We start from the raw sequence: 25,088 nt of genomic DNA, 5'->3' as shown, positions 1-25,088 counted from the left end.
TCCTCTGTTGTCTTCACTATTTTGTCTCTATAGCTACCCATTGTTTCCTCATATATTAATTACCCCTGTTCCAGTCAGTCATTGCATAGCACTTCCACTGAAACTCTCAACAACCCCTGGTTCTTTCAACTTATTCAGATCCCATCTCCTGTAAGGTATTACCTTTCTGAAATTTCTTCAGTTCTGCAGTTCATAATCAATAAATTATGGTCAGCATCCAGATCTGCCACCGGAAATATTTTGCAGCTAAAAATCAGGTTTTGTAAGCTCTGTCTTACCACTAAATAATATTCTGAAACTTTCAAGTGTCTCCAATTCTATTTTATACTTCTTACAATTTTGTGTATCTGTAAGGACAGTACTTGTGCTAACTAGATGCCCCAAAAATTTATTGGGTGACAAACATAAATTTTCTGTATTTTGCAATGACTGTTAAGCAACTTAGGCTTTCATCAAGTGGCTTCAGAGAGACACTATGTCAACCAAAGACAAATTACAGAAAGTGGTGAAAGTTGTCTGCCAACCCATTATTGAAACTGAGTGCACGGTTCCTCTGAACCACAGGTCCTCTTAACCACAAGACTGCTGCCTGAAAGAGAGAAAATGGGTGACCATGCCCAACTATATCAGCAGATGACTACTGCATTGTGCTACAGGCGAGAGGGACTCACATCAAATAGCAAGCGCAATTTTAATTACATTTAACAGGACTGCAAGGCATGCAAAATCTAGTTCTGCAGTGGCACTGAGATTGAACAGGGGTGGTCTCTCTGCCCGGCAACTAGTATGTTACATTCTGCTGACACCCATACATTGGCAGCACCATTTGTGATGGTGCTAAGAGGATGGAGATGGAACCAATGAGAAGTGGGGCTGCATGCTCCTTTTGGATGACAGCAGATTCAGTAGTGATTTTTGAAGTACCCACATATGGCTAAGAAGATGTAATGCAACCAGGAACACTGTTGAACATGATCATTTTGGTGGTCTAGGTGTTATAGTGTGGGGAGGCAAAATGTTGCTTGGGTGTACTGATCTCTAAATATTTGAACAAATAAAAAGATTCACACAAACAAAGCTTTCGGCCATTAAGGCCTTTGTCAGCAGTACACACACACACACACACACACACACACACACACACGTAGCAACTTTCCTTCTCTCGTATTGTTACATTCCATCCTGGGTTTTCCATTGTTTGATATCTGAACAAATTACACACACCAGTCATCATTACTGTGAACCAGTACTCCTTCCCCATGTCCAACATTTCAGGAGTGCATTTGGCTCTGACTTAATTTTTATGGATGAAAGTGCATGAGCACATCAGACAGCACAGGTCGAGCAGCTCTTGGAATGAGAGGATAGTCAGCAAATGGACCGAGCTGCTCATTTCTCGACTTGAATCCTATGCAGCACATGTGAGATGCGGTGGGGAGACATACTGCAGCACGCCCACATGCATCAAAGATTGCTCAGCAGTTGTCAACTGGACTGGTGGATGAATGGAATGTCCTGCCACAAGAACTCCTTACCAACCTAGTGGCCAGCATGGGAGCACATTGCAGAGCATGCATTGCTGCCCATGATGATCATCCACCCTATTAAAAAACAAGTTTTGCCTTTTTAATGTCCATGAAAAAGATTGTCACTTCTGTTCATTTCATTGCATATTTCTTTCAGTTACCTTCTGTACTACACTCTAGCAGTTCTTTCTATGTATGGTTCAAGTTCCATCGAGCCATGCAAGTTGGCAGTGACACATAATGATAAAGTTATTTTTGTCCTTTCATTTTTCACACCAGTGTACCTAATACAACAAGATGGAAAAGTTCGACAGGCCACAACCCGGCTCTTCAAGATAATGCATTTTGTGTGGTAGTTTTCTGTGAATACCATGCTGAACTAAGTGTATTAATTGGTTTCACCACACGTCAATTCCAGTTAAGCTTTTTAGGTAGCTGGAACAAATAATTTCATGTAGTGTACAAACAGTAAAATTTACTTCCATTACCAGCAGGCAAATAGTTTTCTCTGAAGAGAATATGTTACGAAAGTTAACAAGTTAAGCTGTAAATAATGAATTGGTATTAAACAGTAAGCCATTCTTCCAAAGATTATTGAAAAGACAAGACAGAGTGAAGTGGATAAGTAATTAAAAGTGATTTTCTTATCTCAGTTCTCATAGGTGGATGCTACTATTGCATATTTCAGTGTGTCAGGGAACATGCCTTGAGTCACTGACTAATTACAAAGATAGCTTATTAGTGCTCCAATCATGACAGCAGATGATATCAGCAACTTGCAAAAAACACAAAAAAGGATATTAAATAGTGATCACAGCAATCTTCTGAGCAGTTGTAGTTTTGAAACTAATACCCATTGATGGTGGAAGCTGTGTATACCAGAGTAAATCTAATGCCTCTGTAAATAGTTGTTTATATTCGCAATCACGTAAGAAAGTAATCACTGAAACTACTGGTGAATAATCACCGTGTGCCACCATTTCTGACAGAGATATTACCTGGTGACAATATTTCATTCACTTGTTTTATTTGTGTCTTGTTTAATAATTCTCCACACTGTGTTTTGCTTATCCTTAGTTTTTTTAATTATTTTTTGTGTATAGTAGCGTTTCACTTTTCTGATAATACACTTCGGGATTTTACAGTACTGATGTGAATTGAATTTTAACTGTTGACTACAAGCTGTCCTGACCCAAGACGCTTTAAACCCATGTGTTACCCATCCCCTGCACTGCTTTCATTTAATCTTACATTTGTTTGCTCTAAGAAAAATCGAGATTCAAAGTGCTGTAGGGACATGCTTAAAAATTTGAATTAAATTAATTCATCTGCAGTGTTTGTTTTGTGTATCTGTTCCCACTTCCCTTAACATGACTTCTGTGTGAGGTTAAGACTGACATTGATTATAATTCTGCTGCATAGTATTCTTCTTTGATTATCTATGATTAATGATTTGTTTGTTTTACTGTAACATCTGACAATCATAGCACGATACAAACTTAACTTGATAAAGAAGGTTGTGTCTAAAACCAAGTTATCACAGGGTGCTTCACATGACTTTAAATTCTTTTTGGGAATCAGTCAGAAAATCAATATCAGTCTCCATAAACAATGAGTCTTCAGTTACATATCCCTCTAACTCCTTGAGTTACTTAGTACAGTTCCTATTGGTAGACTCTACCTCTCAGGAGCTAAAAGCTTGTTTTCTCCAGATCAATTGTGAAACAGTACTGAAGGAGCCGTTCAATACAATAACCTACAATGCATAAGGTCTCAGGTTTAAAACTCAGTTTCATAAAGTTTCTTTCTTTCTTTCTTTTACACACACACACACACACACACACACACACATACACACACAGTGCTTGTGAAGCTCTGCAGCTGATTACTATTTCAGGAGAATAGTAAATGTTATATCCATGGCTACTATCAGTTACATTACATATTTAGTGTCTTACATTTGTGACATCTCACTGTGGTGTGGAATGTGTCAGTAGGTTTACAAACAAGATACAGTTTCTCTGTGAAAGTGTGGCTGTATGCTGGTCATTTACATAACTGAAACTTCACTTTAATCTTAATCTACAACAAACTTCATAACCTGCAGATGGTAAATCATCTGTTATACAGGGTGAGGCAGTGAAACGGCACGATTTTGTAAAACCACCAAAGATTTATTTACAAGTAAAATCATAATAGTTGAACATGGATCTCAAGTACAAGAGTGGAAATTAAAGATTTAACTTAAAAACAATCATTTTTTTAAATATGGTGTCAGTGAGGTGTCGTCCTTGGTTTTGCACACATTGTCTAAGCCTGAGATGAAATTGTCCCATGACGTTTCGTAGCATCTGTACTGGAATGTTGTTAATTTCCTGTCGAATTCGCTCCTTCAGGTCTTCTTTTGTTCTTAGTGGATTTTCCTGGAAGACTTTGCACTTGAGGTAGCCCCAAAGAAAAAAGTCTGGTGCCGTCAGATCTGGTGAACGGGCAGGCCAGGGGAAATCGCCATTCCCGCTGATTAGACGTCGTGGAAATGCAAGTCTGAGCAATTCCATTGAGACATTAGCAGTATGGCTTGTTGCACCATCTTGCTGGAAGAGTGTTTCAGCATCTGGATCATGTCGATCAATTCCAGGCAGACCAAAAATGGTCAACATGTCAGCATAACGTCCAGAGTTTACCGTCACTGTGTTGCCATCTTCATCTTCAAAAAAATAGGGCCCCACGATTCCACGAGATGACATTGCGCACCAGACTGTTACTTTTTCAGAATGGAGAGGTTTTTCATGAAGTTCGTGCGGGTTATCTGAGGACCAATATCTGAAGTTTCGCTTATTTACGTACCCACTAAGATGAAAGTGGGCTTCATCACTCATCCATAAGTTATGCACTCTTTCTTCATTTCGTTCAATAACGTTAAGCATTGACTGGCAAAAGCGTATACGGTTATTGTAGTCATTAGGTTTAAGGGCTTGCACTACCTGAATTTTGTATGGATGATAGTGAAGGTCACTCTTCAAAATCCGTCTTACTGATCGATTGCTGAGACCAAGTTCTGGGCTGTGCCGTCTCGCGGATTTTCGCGGACTTCATCCCAACGCTTCGCGCACACGATTAATGTTCTCGGGTGTCCGGATTGTTTTTGTGCTGCCGCCTCTTTTCTTTGTTGTGCTAGCAGTAGCTTCAAAGGTTTTAACCCAAAGGAGAATGGCTTTCCTTGATGGCACGGGAGCCCGTGGCGGCAGGTTGAATTCACGACGAAAGGCGCGTTGAGCACCAACCACACTATCCGCGTTTTTGTAATATGCCTTTACGGCATATGCACGCTGCGCACTCGACCAACGCTCCATGGCTACTAAAACTTCCACCACTCTAGACGCCCAAGGTCACTTCCCCCACTCTCGCAACCCCCCTCCGCGCCCGACAACCACTATCGAAATCGTGCCGTTTCACTGCCTCACCCCGTATTTCATGTGCAGTGTAGATTCTTTGATTATTCACGTTTCCCTGAACTTTGAACAAATGAATAATATATAGATATCGTTTGCAGTTTGATGGTTCTGCATTGTAACTAACAATTGTATGTTGTGTCGAAATAAATAGTATTTTTACATGACATATGGTGCCCCCAAGACACTGAAACACCTGCTGGAAAATTGCATTACACTTATGAAAAATTAAATTGCATGCCTGAACAATTCTGGTTCGACAATCCAGTATTGTGGTTCATGCAGTTTGAAACCCAATTTGACTTTACCCACACTGACAAGACCTGAGAAAAATGCCATCATCAAGTGACTTGAAAAATTGTTTCATACCAAAGAACTTGGCAACCACACACCAACCCAACTACATTGATGTCTTTGCACACTGGTACACAATGCAACAAACAAATATACCCTGAGGGATATCTGGCTCTTAAGTCAAATTATATCCATTCACAGGTGTCACAACCACTTCTGCCAGGATGTAGAGTCCTCTGTAAGTACTGAAAATGAAAGTAATTGACCTATCTAAGCAAGTCACAGCCCTACAAATCTGGCACTCCAGCAATGTGTTGCAATTGTGATGATCTTCCATCAGAAACCAGTGCTCATCCACCATAAATAATATCTTCCAGTATCACAAAAAATTAGGAGCTGCAGCCCCGCAGTGTTAACCTCTCTCTGACAGGGAAAATGCTGCCAGAAATCAGTAGTGACAGCAGCTGATTCCAGGGCAACCACCATTACCAGTTTATAACAAACCACTCTTCATTGATATGGGAGTTGATGTCTCAGTTTACCCTTCTTTTCATCTTTCAAGATGAAATCCCAATGGCAGTCACCTGTACACTGTTCCAGGATCTTCCATCAAGGCCTACAGACATATCACTTTGCATCTCAACTCCAATCTTCAATGTGAATTCAAATGTAGATTCTATTTCACTGACGTGCTCTGACTGACTGATGGAGCAGACTTATTATTTTATGGCCACCTTCTAGATAACTGCCATTGATGCATGCCTGACTTTACCACACAGTTGTCTATCATGGACACTGACACCATGGTAACCAAGGTGGTATCAAAGTTATCAATGGCGATTCACCACACAACGACCTGCTTCACCTGTTACCTGAAGTCGCCCATCCATTACCTCTCCAGTATTGGCAAAACACTCATCGGTGCACCAAACTGACGTCCCAGCAGGCCGACCAGTTTCCATAATGCCTCATTAGCTACCACCAGATAAATTCAAGATACAAACCACAAGGTATCTGTCACCCATTAGATAGTAGCTGGTCATCACCACTTCACATTGAACCTAATGTGAGAAATGTGAGCTACCCTCAAGATGGTTTTCATTAGCTTAGTGCCAGAACAATGTCTGACATCTACCTTCTGTCACATATTGAAGAATTCGTTATGCACATTCATGGAAAGACAGCTTTCTTCAACAAAGACCTCAGCTATGGTTCTCAGCATATACCAACTGTACCAGAAGGTATAACCAAAACCACTATTTCTATTTTATTTTGACTATACATATTTGTGCTAATGCCTTTTGAACCGTGCGATGTCACCACCTTTCCAGCACTTCATGGGCAAGACAACTAGAGACTTACACAGTTATGTCCATCTTGATGAACAGCTTGTAATGTTGTCCACATTACAGTAACACAGCTTCTTCGTGTACCTTGTCAATGCAAAAGGAATCCTGTCACTTCAAGACTGACTGGAAGCTATTTAGCAATTTGCACAGCACACAACAATACATGAATTTTGCTGTTTCTGGAGCTGTTTAGTTTATATCAAGGTTTTGTGTACAATCAAGCTTTGCTGGTACTCCAAGTTTCTAAAAGATTCACAAAAGCCTCAAGGCATAGAGCAAAAGACTGATTAAAATGAAAGCATCCTTTGCCAGAATAAAAGTTGCTATTTCAGACACAGCATTATTAGCTCATACTCTGACACAGCTCTCATATATACAGTGGATGTATCATAAACTACCAATGGAGCTAAATTACAACAATTTGTAAAACTTGACTGGTAACATGACTACCACAAGCAAATTGGTCCACATATGACTGTGAACTGCATGTGACTTATGTCTCAATCAAAAACTTTTGGCACATACTTGAAAGTAGTCACTTCATCCTTATCAAAGAGCATAGTCACCTCACTTTTACTATGTGCCAGAAGCCAGACAAGGCATCATTGCACCTGGTGCAGCATTTAGATTTCATTCGAAAGTTCAGTACAGATATACCACATGTTGATGGTCATCAGACTGGACCTGCAGATGCCATCTCGCATTGACGCCCTCATGGATGAACTTGATTTCATAGCACTTGCTGACGCTCTGAATGGAGACAACAAGTTGAATACATTTCTCATAGCATCATCAGGCTTATAGCTCCGGCATATTCAAATACTATGCTTCAAGTCGCATTAAACCGTGATGTATCAATGTCGTAAGTGCAATCAGTCGTAACTCCACATTTCTGCCAGCAAGCAATTTTCTCTCTTCGCAGCCTCCCTCATCCAGGAGTAAAAGCTAGTACACGACTAGTGAAAAAGGCAATTCTTTGGCCAAATACCAAGCAGGATTGCAAATCATTTGTCTGCCAGGGTATTGTTGCAGTTGCAAAAAAATAACTCAGCACATTCTGGCTTTGCTTGGTATTTTCACCCCAGCAAGTCAACCATTTAAACGTGTCCATACTGACACTGTGGGACTTTTAGGACTGTCTGAAGGAGCCCATACTGCCTGACAGCGATAAACCGTTTTTCTCATCGGTATGAAACATATTCAATGAAGGATGCAACAGCAATAACTATAGGCATGCCCTTCCTTTCTCAGTGGATTGCCCATTTTTTGTGTACCCCTATGCAACTCTATTGATGAGGGCAAGTAGTTCAAGTCATGTCTCTGTGAAATACTTCCACTTTTGCCTGGTATCAATCAAAGTGGAATCTATGCCTATCAGCCCACCGCTGATGGTTCTCTGGAACAGCTCCTTTGACATTAAAGATCTCACTTAAGACTCCATGCCACAGAACATTTGACTCATAGTGTTCTTATTGTCTTATTAAATTTCCAGATTGCTTTTAAAAATGACCCAGAAGTGACAAGTGGAGGAAGAGATTAGTGTTTAACGTCCCATCAACATGGTCATTAGAGACAGAGCACAAGGTCAGATTAGGGGAGGATGGAGAAGGAAATCAGCCATGCACTTTCAAAAGAACCATCCCAACATTTGCCTGAAGCGAATTAGGGAAATCATGGAAAACTTAAATCAGGATGGTCCGACGCAAAAGTGACATCAGCTGAATTAGTGTATGGGTAAACACTGCAACTATCTAAAAAATTCTTCTCTGACATATCAAAGAATGTCACTGAAGAAAAAGATTTAGCTGAATACCTACAATTGAAGACCCACCCTGCTGTTTCAACGAAGCACCCTATCCAACAACCATTCTTTCTCTATATCTTGCATTCCTGCAAGCAGATTTTCATCTGACATGATGCCATTTGAAAACATCTACAACTACTGTATGATGGCCCCTATACACGCTGGCATGCCACGACAGAATATTCGATCAATGGCACTTCCATCACAATATCCATTGACAGACCTAAGCCAGCATTTACATCGGTGAGGCAAACACCAGTTCAGAGAGAGCATCTAACATTGAACACTACCAATTACGATTCCACGATGACACTCGATGTTCCCAGCTTTCTACTAACATTGCCTGTGTTTCTGAGTAAACCTTCAGTCATTACTCTTTCTAGTCATCATGTATGCTTCAACTCCAAATATCACTGTCACTCATATGGAGAGTGGTGTGTACCGTAAATTGTCTGCTGTATTATATGTACCATGTAGATTCTTTGATCACAGATGTTGTCTCTGGACATCGGAAGTTCACTGAGGCTTTTTGCAGATGATGCTGTGGTGTATCGAGAGGTTGTAACAATGGAAAATTGTACTGAAATGCAGGAGGATCTGCAGCGAATTGACGCATGGTGCAGGGAATGGCAATTGAATCTCAATGTAGACAAGTGTAATGTGCTGCGAATACACAGAAAGATAGATCCTTTATCATTTAGCTACAAAATAGCAGGTCAGCAACTGGAAGCAATTAATACCATAAATTATCTGGGAGTACGCATTAGGAGTGATTTAAAATGGAATGATCATATAATGTTAATCGTCGGTAAAGCAGATGCCAGACTGAGATTCATTGGAAGAATCCTAAGGAAATGCAATCCGAAAACAAAGGAAGTAGGTTACAGTACACTTATTCGCCCACTGCTTGAATACTGCTCAGCAGTGTGGGATCCGTACCAGATAGGGTTGATAGAAGATATAGAGAAGATCCAATGGAGAGCAGCACACTTCGTTACAGGATCATTTAGTAATCGCAAAAGCGTTACGGAGATGATAGATAAACTCCAGTAGAAGACTCTGCAGGAGAGACGCTCATTAGCTCGGTACGGGCTTTTGTCAAAGTTTCGAGAACATACCTTCACCGAAGAGTCAAGCAGTATATTGCTCCCTCCTACGTATATCTCGCGAAGAGACCATGAGGATAAAATCAGAGAGATTAGAGCCCACACAGAGGCATACCGACAATCCTTCTTTCCACGAACAATATGAGACTGGAATAGAAGGGAGAACCGATAGAGGTACTCAAGGTACCCTCCGCCACATACCGTCAGGTGGCTTGCGGAGTATGGATGTGGATGTAGATGTAGATGTAGATGTAGAACAAAAGAATGACAGATGGATATTCTTTGCAGTTTGATTGTTACACAATTTAATTCATTTTATGATTGTGTTGAATAAACAGTATTTTCAATGATAAACCCAAACACATATAAATTCCAAACGTTCAGAAATTAATCTATGAAGTAGAAGGATTTGTCAAGAATAAATTATTTCCATGTGTTTTTAAAACTCTCACTCCACAGCAGCACTGTTACTGCAAAGGGACTTGGCTGAATATTTTTACGAATACATACTTTGCTCCTTCCTGTGGAAGAGTAAGGTTAGTAGAGCCTTTTTTTCATTCCTAGTGTTATATTTATGAATACTGGTATTTTTCTAAAATTTCGACTAGTTGCTCACAATTAACTTCATAAGAGTGTACATTTATTGTGAGGATGTTGTTTGTACTCCTAGTTTCTTTTATAGGTAGTTGTGTATGTGACTTCGATGGTGGAAACCAGGTATCCTTACACATTATTGTGCAATAGGTATTTTGTGCCTGTGTATAGAAAGGTCTGAGGACATTATTCCTTAAAACATTAGCAAAATCAGTAACTTTCTGAGACCTTCACCATCATAATCAACAAACACACATAGAAAAAAATATTCCTTATCTCAGGCACTTGGGAAGGTCAGTAATAGTTGAGTTCCAGTTTTGATCAGTATGCACAACCTACAATTTGGTACATTCAGTGTTAAATATTTCCTTTCAACCAAGCACTATTGTTATTCATGACGATATATCCCACTTTGTACAGAATTGAATCAACCTTGTTTTTTCTAAGTTAAGTGGTAGCATTTACTGAGAAACAAACAATAATTTTTCTGAATACTTTGTTCCTTGCTCCTTCTATTGTTGCTCTTCTATTGGGCTTAAATAGAGGGATTGCTTTATTAGCAAAGTACACTATTTCTGTTATACCAGATAAAGATGGAAGGCTATTTATATACAGTACTAACATAATTGGTCCCAAAATTGAAACCAGTGGGACATCAGCAACAACTTGTCCCCATTCATCCATTGTGAAAACTTCATGAACTATCTGACGTGATCCTTTACTTACTATTAGCTAAATATGATGTGAACTCCTTTTGTTTTACAAATTGTTAAAGATATCAAAACAAAGTTTGTGGTAAATGACAGACCAAGTAAACAGTCAAAAAAATGCTTGATGCAACAAGAGAGCCTGGCACAAGAGCTGCGCTTGGTGGTGTCTACACTGCAAAAGCCAATTCCAGCCACCTTGCCTTTCAATTTAAGGATATTTCTTGAACTATTCTGCCAAAACACTAACATTAACAAGTGCTGCACTAGTGCTTATCAGCATGTTGGTCCATCTTTTGAACTCTTATCATCAGATCTGCCACTGATCGCCGCCTATCCCAATTTACTGTGTGGGTAAGCCACTGGCCATTATGTTCTGTGATGAGATGTGACATCCAACACCATGTCACCTGCTTGCAGTTTCACCACTCTTCAATCACTTTCCATGGAAGCTAATGACAGTGGAAAGTGGACAGTTGATCAGCTTCACCATTACTGAGATGCCAATTCCCAGGTACCTGGCCATAACAATCTGTCATTTGTCAAAGTTGTTTATGTCATATTTCCTCATTTGCACTTCAAATCATCACTAGAACAATTCCCCATTTGTCTATGCTGTGCTTGTATACTTTCCTTTTGCTGCATCACATGCCTCAAACACTACCAGGTGCCATTCAATGTCGCAGTGGGCAGTGATCATAATGTTCTGGCTCACCAGTGTATTTCTGCTATGAGTGCACTTCCAAAATTTCGGTTCTAGGTGGTTTCCAGAGTAAGCATTTAGTACTGTTTTGCAGGATGTCTTATCACACTTTCCACTTGCAAATGTGTACATTTCTGAGCTGACCATTGGATGATTAAAGTCTCCTCCACTGATGATAGTACAGTTGCATAACATAGACAGTATCATGGAAAGGATAGATTGCTAATCACCTTAGAGCAGAGATGGTCTCAGCATCCAGAGACAGTGGTCACATGTGTGTGATTTGTGTTTGCATGAATGAGTTGGTGTGTGTGTGTGTGTGTGTGTGTGTGTGTGTGTGTGTGTGTGATGTCTAATTTGAAAGAAGGCCTTTTTGGCCCAAAGCTTACTTGTTTGACACTCTTTGAGTTGTGCCTATCTGTGACTTAACACCTCCACTATATGGTAAGTAGCAATCTATCCTTTTCATAATATTGTCATTATTCCATTCTGGACCTTCCATTGTTTGTTTACAGAACATACGTATTTAGTGAGCAGATATTTCTCTAAAGTTTGCTGTTCGATCTGGGATGAGTCTGAAGGTCAATAGCAGGACCTAATTACAAGTTAATGCCCACCCTCGATACTGAGTCTTTAGTCTTGATCAAACAATCTCAAAGGCAGCCTCAATTTATATCTTGGTAGATATGAGTTACTTTCACACTGCAACTAATACACCACACCATTTCCCATTAGCCTCTCTTTTCAATATAAACTAAGATTTACCTTAAAATAATTACTGCTCTCAATTTCCAGTTTTCGAAACCTTTCTGTAACTAGTCTTATGTTAACTTCATTTCTTTTTAGGAGTAAATCAAATTTGGGCACTTTGCTGTGAATGCTTAAGTAGATGATGACAAAGATTTTAATAGCCTCATTGTAATTCCCTGAACAGGTTGTAGAGTCACCTAATCTAAGACACTCTTGTGTCCACCCCACACAAAGCTAACTTGGTAACAACATCTTATCAGTAGTGCATCCATGAGCCATTTAGGAGGGATTATACATTTCTGAACCCTGTGGCACTAGTGAAGGAAGTAGCAGGCTAGAATGACGCAGAAACTTCAGTCTCCAATTCAGGTTCTCCACTGGTCTCCGAACCAGTGGGCCATGATCAGTTCTGAGGAAATGTTGCAGATTGTGCAATTCCTTGAAATTCCATGAGTAAGGCCGGTCTTCTCACACTTCTCGGCCAGTCACTGGAATTATCAAAGTATAACTCAAAGTTGAGACGATAAACAATGTTCATTCATGTGTGTGCCACAATCTGCAGCTGATAGCACCCTGTTCACCCAATGGCTACCAGATCAGCCTCTTCAAAACAATGAGTGAGTCCTTCAGGCATACACACAGATTGCACAAGGTGATCCTTCCTAATCCTGAAACCACTTCCCAAATGAGTACCATTACTTGCCGTAAGTTCAAATCGCTGACTATTAAAAGATTTCAATCCTTTTCTATTTGCTTCACCCTGACACTGGACACAGCAAGCTTCCCATCTATATCTACACTCCACAAGCCGACAGACAGTGTGTGCCAAAGGGTACTTCTGATGCCACTATCTAAACCCCCGCCTAGTTCCAATCGCGAGTGGTGCATGGAAAAATGTTTGTCGGTAAATGTCTGAATTTGTTCTGTTTTCTTGAATTTTCTCACTGTAGTAATTTTTGTGAGACATATGTGGTAGGAAGTAATATGCTGTCCAACTCTTCCCGTAGTGTACTCCCTTGGAATTGCAACAGCAAGCCTCTCCGTGATGCATGCCATTTCTCTTGTAGCATCTGAAACCAGAGATTATTGAGCATCTCCATACCCTTCTCATGCCAACTAGATGATCCTGCGACAAAACGTGTCATTCTCCATTGAATCTTGTCTGCCTCTTCTATTAATTCAACCTGGTATGGGTCCCATAATGATGATCAATACACAAGAATTGGTTGAATGTGTATCTTGTAAGTGTTTTCTTTCATGGATGAATTATATTCCCTTAAAATTCTTTCTATTAATTACAGTCTAGCACTTGCTGTTCTACCATTTATTTATGTGGTCATTTCACTTAAGGTCACTACTAGGTATCCCTGCAGCAATTACAGCTTCAGTAATTTATCACCAACAGCATAAATATGCAACAGTGCATATCTTCCCCTATGTATGTGCAATAAGTTAAATTTATTTACAAGCAGGATCACATGCCAGTCCCTTGATCATTCATCACTCAGTTCAATAATCTCTTGACATTGCCACTTTCTTACGGGCAATCACGTCTCTGCAAACATCATGGAGCTAACGACATTATCCACTATATCATTTATAAATATGTAATTTGCATCACACTGGCTGAGTTTTAGTGCTTAAAACTTGATAGTAAGGGGCACGAGTTTAGTTACTCGGGTTTCCACTGATCTCTGCCTCCCTCATTCAGAACCCAAGACCTACCACTAACTGCCCATTCACAGTCAAGCCAGCATCTAATGATAGGACCTTTCATTCCAGGACAGGACACAATACCCGTGGAAATGATTATTGCTTGAGGTACATAATTTTTCTTATTTAATTTAAACATGTATCACTAGTAAAGTGAATAATTTCAAAGACAAAATTGTTCATTTTCATTAAATCTAAGCTACTTCACAGGCTGAGTTAGACTGCACAGTCAAAAGCAGTTGGAAAAAAAAGGGTGTCTTGAATGAAAAATTAGAAGGGCACAAAATGCTGTCTCTCAAAATGACATCCATCTTGTCCGAAAACTTTCTGGGGCCCACAGTTTGCCCTGTAAAGGATAAAAATAGCAAACTTCTGATCACAAAAGATGAACAAGCTGTCTGATGTGCTGGTACTTACACCAGCCCAATCACTTAAAAAATACAACTTCAAAAATGACCCAAAAAGGCAAGAGCTAATGGTAAGAATAGGTTATATCAGAGAAGTAGAGGTATTCACAGCAAGCAGAACACTTACAAACAATAAAGAAGCTGGTTTGGAGGTGATGTCAGCTGAAATTTTGAAATATAGAGATCCAAATTCAATTCATCACCTTACTAAACTGTGCAGTACCTGTTGGCAAACAAGGCAAATTCCACAAAACTGGAGGCATTGCATCATCGTTAAACTACTTAAGAAAGGAAATGTAACCAAACTGTCTTGGTACCAGACAAAGTCTTTTGCCTCGTTCTTCTACAATGGATACAAGACACTGGCAAGGATGCACTTTGAAACCATTCCTTTTCACATTAGTCTTAGACTTCATAATATGAAAAACTATGCACAACTCCCACATGTGGCTATGACTGAATGAGAAATCTTGGCTTACACATCTGAATTTTGCTGACAACTTCATTCTTCTGGTAGGAACACCACGAACTTTACAACTAATGGCTACCAAACCAGACGTAATGACTATGGGACAAAAAATAAACAATGATAAAACAAAAACCATGAGTACAAAAACTGGAAATGTATCTCCTCAAATTATAGCGCAACAGAAGGTACTACAAGATGCTGACCAATTTCTGTATCTCGACAGCTGTATCTATAACAACGGGGACATAGATGCAGACATCATAAGCAGAACTAGAAAAACTTCTGCTGTTTTCCAATGAATTCAGATCATATATGGCATCCTGCCAATGGATATATATACATCCGATACCTGGAAAAAGTCGGCAAAATTAGCGCACAAGTTCAATAATTTTCACCAACAATTCTTGAGGCAAATTTTTTGATCAGCCATTATGACCACAATTCAAATGATGAAGTGCTGACAAGAAGTGTTCTATGCAGCGTGCATAAAGTCACTGCTGAAAGAAGACATGCTTGCAGATCATGTTCTACTCCTGAAAGGTGGAAGAATTGCCAAATCAGAATTGATGTGGAACACAATGGATGGATACAGAAGTAAAAGACCTTATAATGTCTGGAAATGAACTTTTGCAAAGGATTTTCAATGTATGGACATGGACTGGGAAGAAGCTGAAAACCTGGCAGCTGATGGAGTTCATTGGACGAAACTTGTTGCCAACATTGGAGGAACTAACAGAGACTGTGCTACTTACCAATCATTAAATGAACTGCATATAATCATACACAAAAATAATCCATTTTAAATGTAGCATTATAACCCTACACCAATTTTATTCAAATCATGCAATTAACTTAACACATGCAACATCAAGTTAATAAAATGATGTTCATGAATGAAAATTTGTTATGCTCTTACAGATGTTAATTGTATTTGCTTTTAGAACACACTGAGGATTAAAGATACTTGGATGACAACCATTAGTATTGAACTTTTCGTTCTCTTATGTCAAATGATCTGTTCTTTATTGTAGCATATATACTACTAGATTATGAAACAGATACACGAGCCTAAATCACCCTTTGGATTACCACCTAACCACTATCAGTCTGTGGCTTTCGAGCCGTTTACCCATACCTGTTCAGTAGAATGTTAGAATGGTTCTCAATCTTCAAAGTAAATAAACACAATGATCACTGTTTACTTTAGAAGTTGTAACCAGCCTCATTAACTGAGTCATCAAACTGGCTTATTCTGTACAGATGATAGAAACCTGGATGATGCCAAGGAGACGAAGCAGAACGTTGCAGTTATGTAATAAACAAATGTCGTTCCCAGCGATTGTTTTCAAATTATGGAACATATTATTGGGATATAATGGGAGAGCGAGAAAAGATTTGGTAAGTACGTGCAGAAGGCACTAAAATGGCTTCACATCAAGCATAGCCTACTCACTGTTGACTGATGAAACACTGTCAACGTTAAATATGTTTGTTAAGCACCATCATAGTAAGCAACAGAATCCGTCTCACGGAACAGAATAACATTTAATGTGTTAATCAATGAACCGAGAACCATTCCTTCGTATTAGCACAAGCTACATCACACATTCGGAAAAAAAAAAATCCGTTGCCAAATTTCAACTGTCCAAGCTTTGCTATCTATTAAGAAATTTAATAATAAACAACCACGTACCCCATGACAAATGCGAGAAGCTGTCTCCTTCCAACCTCGTAACGGGTAGCAAGCCGTATGCTGCCCACAGAAACCAGTCGTTTCAGTTCGAAAAATTTGCGATCTGGACCACCAAGCTCGAATCTCTTCTCCATTGTGTCGTCTTGAGCTCTCATTTATTACTGTGTACAGGTTTTACACCATTCGACACCCCGCACGTACACAGCAGTAATAGTACACATAAATGCAAAATTATCGTGTTTTATTATTCTCATTCTAAGGGCACCATTCCGATTCAGTAACTAAGTAAGCGAAACTGGGACTCGAAACGTAAGTCTTACCCCCCCATTCGAAGTACTTATGTAATTTGAACGCCTTACGTCGCTCTTTCCGTGTTTGTTTACGATCTTAAATCATTGACCTTAATGAATAGTTGTACCACTCTTGCACCAAATTCATTTACTTTCCGTCAGTTTTTAGTTGAGATTCGACTACTAAAACCGTACTGTAATTCATGAAGTGAAGTACACTTATTGGACTGTTTTCGGTGACATTAAATTGTTTGTGTTCGGCAATTACGGTGTAAACACATTACAACAATACAAACACGCAACATGATAGTCCCAGTCAGCTGACACCACGGATAATCTCTTTGGCTGGCTGCAGTGTTCAGACACTACAAGTACAGCAGGCTGTACTTGTAGTTTGTGTGACGACTGACGAAGGAACTACCGGAAGCGCGAAGATGCTTAAATTCAATTTAAGAAGTTTGGAAGTGATTGCGATAACACTTGATGAAGAAGAAGAAATGCAGCGGAGGAGGATGTGGGTTAGAAATATGTTGAAACGCAGAGACGACGACGGAGAGTTCCATACACTATACAAGGAGCTGGAAGACGAGGAACAGTCCTTCTTCAAATATTTTAGAATGTCGAAACAGCAGTTTTTTTTCTTGCTAAATAAGATCCAGTCCGTGATTATAAAAGAGGACTCGAGGTTCAGACAGCCAATATCACCACGGCAGAAGGTGATGGTGCGTTTAAGGTAAAATCAGTTGGACATTTCCATGAATGTGTTTTTGCTGTCACTTCTGTTACATGCAGTTTGTTGTAAACTACCTGTATTAAACATATTTTGAAATTTTGTCACCACATAGACTTAAGTTACTGTACAGTTTTAGTTAATGCTATTCCACATGTGAAACTGTGAGCAAAATACAAGTAACTGCGTCTGTTTCTTTTTTTTCTCCACTCTGTGTATTAATACAGTTTTAGTTCTCAAGAAGTACTTTGCGAAAAACAAGTGGTGCACAATACCTCTTGTTGTCAGTTCATAAATTTTTGCCATTTGAACCAATATGGGATAGTTTCATGGATAAGGCCCACACTATACTTGATGTAACACTTGTTAACTCTGTGAAGGCCACTGTTACACTCGCTGAAGCTCCACCATCTGTCGTAGAAATTTGTCTGAGTTTGTAAATGAATGCTTTGGTTGGCCAAATGTAAAGAAACAGATACTTCTTCATACTGGTTACAAAAAGTTTTGCTATTGAAACAACTTTCTAGCTATAGGCCTTTCCATTGTGTATATATACAGGGTGGTCCATTGATAGTGACCGGGTCAAATATCTCACGAAATAAGCATCAAACGAAAAAACTACAAAGAACGAAACTCGTCTAGCTTGAACGGGGAAACCAGATGGCGCTGTGGTTGGCCCGCTTCATGGCGCTGCCATGGGTCAAACGGATATCAACTGCGTTTTTTAAATAGGAACCCCCATTTTTATTACATATTCGCGTAGTACGGAAATAAATATGAATGTTTTAGTTGGACCACTTTTTTCGCTTTGTGAATGATGGTGCTGTAATAGTCACAAACGTATAAGTACGTGGTATCACGTAACATTCCGCCAGTACGGACGGTATTTCCTTCGTGATACATTACCCGTGTTAAAATGGACTGTTTGCCAATTGCGGAAAAGGTCGATATCGTTTGATGTATGGCTATTGTAATCAAAGTGCCCACCGTACGTGTGCTATGTATGCTGCTCGGTATCCTGGACGATACCATCCAAGTATCCAGACCGTTCGCCAGATAGTTACGAAATTTAAGGAAACAGGAAGTGTTCAGCCACATGTGAAACGTCAACCACGACCTGCAACAAATGATGATGCCCAAGTAGGTGTTTTAGCTGCTGTCGCGGCTAATCCGCACATCAGTAGCAGACAAATTGCGCCAGAATCGTAAATCTCAAAAACGTCGGTGTTGAGAATGCTACATCAACATCGATTGCACCCGTACCATATTTATATGCACCAGGAATTGCATGGCGACGACTCTGAACGTCGTGTACAATTCTGCCACTGGGCACGAAAGAAATTACGGGACAATGGCAGATTTTTTGCATGCGTTCTATTTAGCGACGAAGCGTCATTCACCAACAGCGGTAACGTATACCACCATAAAATGCACTATTGGACAAGTGGAACATCAGCGACCTTGGCGGGTTAATGTGTGGTGCGCCATTATGGGAGGAACGGTAACTGGTCCTCGTTTTATCGATGGCAATCTAAATGGTGCAATGTATGCTGATTTCCTTCGTAATGTTCTACCGATGTACCTACAAGATGTTTCACTGCATGACAGAATGGCGATATACTTCCAACATGATGGCTGTCTGGCACATAGCTCATGTGTGGTTGAAGAGCTATTGAATAGCATATTTCATGACAGATGGATTGGTCGTCGAAGTACCATACCATGGCCCGCACGTTCACCGGCTCTGACGTCCCTGGATTTCCTTCTGTGGGGAAAGTTGAAGAATATTTGCTATCGTGATCCACCGACAACGCCTGAGAAGATGCGTTAGAACATTGTCAATGCATGTGCGAACATTACAGAAGGTGGACTAATCCCTGTTGAGAGGAATGTCGTTACACGTTTTGCCAAATGCATTGAGGTAGACAGACATCATTTTGAGCATTTATTGCATTAATGTGGTATTACAGGTAGTCACACTGTAACAGTATGCGTTCTCAGAAATGATAAGTTCACAAAGGTACATGTATCACACTGGAACAACCGAAATAAAATGTTCAAACGTACTTACATTCTGTATTTTAATTTAAAAAACCTACTTGTTACCAACTCTTCATCTAAAATTGTGAGCCATATATTTGTGACTATTACACCGCAAGCTATGTTCCGAACATCCATCATGTTGGAAGTACATCGCCATTCTGTTATGCAGTGAAACATCTTGTAGTTACATCGGTAGAACATTACAAAGGAAATCAGCATACATTGCACCATTTAGATTGCCATTGATAAAACGGGGGCCAGTTACTCTTCCTCCCATAATGCCCGCACCACACATGAACCCGCCAAAGTCGCTGATGTTCCACTTGTCGCAGCCATCGTGGATTTTCCGTTGTCCAATAGTGAATTTTATTCCGATATACGTTACCACTGCTGGTGAATGACTCTTCGTCGCTAAATAGAATGCATGCAAAAAATCTGTCATCGTCCCGTAATTTCTCTTGTGCCCAGGGGCAGAACTGTCCACGACGTTTAAAGTCGTCGCCATGCAATTCCTGGTGCGTAGGAATATGGTACGGGTGCAATCGATGTTGATGTCGCATTCTCAACACCGACGTTTTTGAGATTCCCGATTATGGCGCAATTTGTCTGCTACTGATGTGCGAATTAGCCGCGACAGCAACTAAAACATCTACTTGGGCGTTATCATTTGTTGCAGGTCGTGGTTGACGTATCACATGTGGCTGAACACTTCCTGTTTCCTTAAATAACGTAACTATCTGGCGAACGGTACGGACACTTGGATGATGTCGTCCAGGATACCTAGCAGCATACATAGCACACGCCCATTGAGTATTTTGATTACAGTAGCCATATATCAACACGATATCGACCTTTTCCACAATTGATAAACGGTCCATTTTAACACAGGTAATGTATCACGAAGGAAATACCGTCCGCACTGGCGGAATGTTACGTGATACCACGTACTTATACGTTTGTGACTATTACAGCGCCATCTATCACAAAGCGAAAAAAGTGGTCCACCTAAAACATTCATATTTCTTTACGTACTACACGAATATGTAATAAAAATGGGGGTCCCTATTTAAAAAACGCAGTTGATATCCGTTTGACCTATGGCGGCGCCATGAAGCGGGCCGACCATAGCGCTATTTGGTTTCCCCCTTCAAGCTAGACGCGAGTTTCGTTCTTTGTAGTTTTTTCGTTTGATGCTTATTTCGTGGATTCTTGGATGTAATGTATTTGTCATACAGTGCAAGTGCACTATAGATAAACTGTGACAACAGATGGGAAGCATGGAACTTCAAAACTTTTGAAAGTTCAATTTGTATAGTAATGTACATGCATGTTATGTCATATATAGCAAATTATGAAAAGTTGTGTACATTGTAAGTTGTGCTAGATAAGTTTTCTATATGGCTGTTTATTCATGACTAATGTTTTTCAGGTACTTGGCAACTGGTGACTCCTTCCTGACAATGGCGTTCAGCTTCTGACTTGGACATTCAACTGTCCATTATATAGTGAAAGACGTCTGTCAGGTTATAATTGATACAATGCTGCCTGAAGCAATTCAACTCTGACAGGAGACTGGCAACACATAGCACAACAGTTTTGTGATGTCTGGAATTTTCCCAATCGTATAGGTCCAATTGATGGGAAACATATTGCTACTGTGGCTCCTCCAAAAAGTGGTTTCCAGCTTTTTAATTACAAACAAACATATTCTATAGTACTTCTTGCACTAGTTGATGCGAACTATAAGTTCGTAATCGTAGACATTGGGTCTTATGGTAATAATAGTGATGGGGGCAAATTTGCCCATTCTATGTTGGGGAAAGCCTTGGAACTTGGCAAATTGCAAGTGCCAGAAGATAAGAGACTTCCTGATACAGATGTTGCAGTGCCACATGTGATTGTTGGTGATAAAGCATCCCCATTAAAATATGATTTATTAAGACTGTATCCGAAAAATGCACAGAGCATAACTTAATCATAGCTAACACTTGGTTCAAGAATCATAAAAGAAGGTTGTATACATAGAACAATCCTGGAGATACTAGAAAGTATCAGATAGATTATATAATGGTAAGACAGAGATTTAGGAACCAGGTTTTAAATTGTAAGACATTTCCAGGGGCAGATGTGGACTCTGACTACGATCTGTTGGTTATGAACTGTAGATTAAAACTGAAGAAATTGCAAAAAGGTGGGAATTTAAGGAGATGGGACCTGGATAAACTGACTAGACCAGAGGTTGTACAGAGTTTCAGGGAGAGCATAAGGGAACAATTGACAAGCATGGGGGAAAGAAATACAGTAGAAGAAGAATGGGAAGCTTTGAGGGATGAAGTAGTGAAGGCAGCAGACGATCAAGTAGGTAAAAAGACGAGGGCTAGTAGAAATCCTTGGGTGACAGAAGAAATATTGAATTTAATTGACGAAAGGAGAAAATATAAAAATGCAGTAAATGAAGTAGGCAAAAAGGAATACAAACGTCTCAAAAATGAGATCGACAGGAAGTGCAAAACGGCTAAGCAGGCATGGCTAGAGGACAAATGTAAGGATGTAGAGGCTTATCTCACTAGGAGTAAGATAGATACTGCCTACAGGAAAATTAAAGAGACCTTTGGAGAAAAGAGAGCCACTTGTATGAATATCAAGAGCTCAGATGGAAACCCAGTTCTAAGCAAAGAAGGGAAAGCAGAAAGGTGGAAGGAGTATATAGAGGGTCTATACAAGGGCGATGTACTTGAGGACAATATTATGGAAAAGGAAGAGGATGTAGATGAAGATGAAATGGGAGATACGATACTGCGTGAAGAGTTTGACAGAGCACTGAAAGACCTGAGTCGAAACAAGGCCCTGTGGAGTAGACAACATTCCATTAGAACTACTGACAGCCTTGGGAGAGCCAGTCCTGACAAAACTCTACCATCTAGTGAGCAAAATGTATGAGACAGGCGAAATACCCTCAGACTTCAAGAAGAATATAATTCCAATACCAAAGAAAGCAAGTGTTGACAGATGTGAAAATTACCAAACAATCAGTTTAATAAGTCACAGCTGCAAAATACTAACACGAATTCTTTACGGACGAATGGAAAAACTGGTAGAAGCCGACCTCAGGGGAGATCAGTTTGGATTCCGTAGAAATGTTGGAACACATGAGGCAATACTGACCTTACGACTTATCTTAGAAGAAAGATTAAGGAAAGGCAAACCTACGTTTCTAGCATTTGTAGACTTCGAGAAAGCTTTTGACAATGTTGACTGGAATACTCTCTTTCAAATTCTGAAGGTAGCAGGGGTAAAATACAGGGAGCGAAAATCTATTTACAATTTGTACAGAAACCAGATGACAGTTATAATAGTCGAGGGGCATGAAAGGGAAGCAGTGGTTGGGAGGGGAGTGAGACAGGGTTGTAGCCTCTCCCCAATCTTATTCAATCTGTATATTGAGCAGACAGTAAAGGAAACAAAAGAAAAATTCAGAGTAGGTATTAAAATCCATGGAGAAGAAATAAAAAGTTTGAGATTCACTGATGACATTGTAATTCTGTCAGAGGCAGCAAAGGATTTGGAAGAGCAATCGAACGGAATGGACAGTGTCTTGAAAGGAGGATATAAGATGAACATCAACAAAAGCAAAACGAGGATAATGGAATGTAGTCGAATTATGTCGGGTGATGCTGTGGAAATTAGATTAAGAAATGAGACACTTAAAGTAGTAAAGGAGGTTTGCTATTTGGGGAGCAAAATTACTGATGATGGTCGAAGTAGAGAAGATATAAAATGTAGACTGGCAATGGCAAGGAAAGCGTTTCTGAAGAAGAGAAATTTGTTAATATTGAGTATAGATTTAAGTGTCAGGATGTCGTTTCTGAAAGTATTTGTATGGAGTGTAGCCATGTATGGAAGTGAAACATGGACGATAAATAGTTTGGACAAGAAGAGAATAGAAGCTTTCGAAATGTGGTGCTAAAGAAGAATGCTGGAGATTAGATGGGTAGATCACATAATTAATGAGGAGGTATTGAATAGAATTGGGTTGAAGAGAAGTTTGTGGCACAACTTGACAAGAAGAAGGGACCGGTTGGTAGGACATGTTCTGAGGCATCAAGGGATCACAAATTTAGCATTGGAGAGCAGTGTGGAGGGTAAAATTTGTAGAGGGAGACCAAGAGATGAATACACTAAGCAGATTCAGAAGGATGTAGGTTGCAGTAAGTACTGGGAGATGAAGAAGCTTGCACAGGATAGAGTAGCATGGAGAGCTGCATGGAACCAGTCTCAGGACTGAAGACCACAACAACAACAACAACATCCGAAAAATCAAGCAAGTGGAGATATTATCATGACTGCTTGTAATGCCAGGCTATCCAGAGCTCGTGGAGTGTCTGAAAATGCGTTTGGGCAATTAGCTCAGAAATTTAGAATTATTTTAGGAGAATTAACACAGTGCCAGAGAATGTGGACAGGATAGTTATGACGACATGTATATTACATAACTATACAATTTGAAGCAGCAAATGGGACCCTCATGCTGCAGGAACTACGTGGAGAAGGTTGTTCCGCTACATCATCTGCTTTTATTGTGAGGGAACAGTTCAAAGATTTTTTAATTCCCCTACTGGTGGACTTCCATGGCAGTAATTTAAATTTGTGTTCAAAAAGTTTCCAAACAACTTCCTCTCTTTGTTTTTAAAAAAGTCTGTAATCCCACTGTATGTTACAGTGAGTGACTGCCTATGTTTCTGTGTAAATTATTTTTTACCTTTTTCCTAGGACCAGATCACTTTAAGTGCTCAGCTGTGAATAATTAAAGATAAAGTTTGGAGAAAAGGTCAGTCATGTTTTCAACCATTTAACACCCTGGTAGCTTCCTACTTCATTGGGACAGTGATAAATGAACAATAAAGAAATTGAAATAGTACAGTTTTGTGTTATAAGAGAAGCAGCTGTATGAATATCTAGAGCTCAGATGATAAACCAGTCCTAAGCAAAGAAGGGAATGCTGAAAGGGGGGAGGAATATATATAGTGTCTGTACAAGGGAGATGAACTTGGTTGGTTGGTTGAGTTGGGGGACAGGACAAAACAGCGAGGTCATTGGTCCCATTGCCTTAACGAAGGGTAGGGAAGGAAGTCGGCCATGCCCTTTCAAAGGATCCATCCTGGCATTCGTCTGATGTGATTTAGGGAAATCGCAGAAAGCCTAAATCAGGAAGGCTGGACGCAGGTATGAACCATCGTCCTCCGAATGCTAGGGAGATGAACTTGAAAGTAATATTATAGAAAGGTATGTGGGTATTCATGAAGATGGCATGGGAAATACGATACTGCAAGAAGAATTTGACAAAACTCTGAAAGATGTAAGTCGAAACAAGGCCCTGGGAGTAGACGATATTCCTTCAGAACTACTGATAGTCTTGCGAGAGCCAGCCATGACAAAACTTTTCCATCCTGTGAGCAAG

At 39.9% G+C, this 25,088-nt stretch overlaps 1 protein-coding gene across 1 annotated transcript in view; it reads right to left on the bottom strand.

The window, feature by feature from the left end:
* The window catches only part of LOC124593676, a 422,343-nt gene extending 405,205 nt beyond the window's left edge, over window positions 1-17,138 (bottom strand). The window contains exon 1 of the mRNA XM_047131970.1: window positions 16,568-17,138. Coding sequence (XP_046987926.1) covers window positions 16,568-16,722 — 155 coding nt within the window. The 5' untranslated portion in view covers window positions 16,723-17,138. The remainder of the gene's footprint in view (window positions 1-16,567) is intronic.
* Window positions 17,139-25,088: the final 7,950 nt, after the last annotated feature.

This window comes from Schistocerca americana, chromosome 2 (genome assembly GCF_021461395.2).
Source record: "Schistocerca americana isolate TAMUIC-IGC-003095 chromosome 2, iqSchAmer2.1, whole genome shotgun sequence".
Lineage (NCBI taxonomy): Eukaryota > Metazoa > Arthropoda > Insecta > Orthoptera > Acrididae > Schistocerca > Schistocerca americana.
Note: the sequence above shows the minus strand (reverse complement) of the source record. Positions and strands in the feature narration are given on the sequence as shown.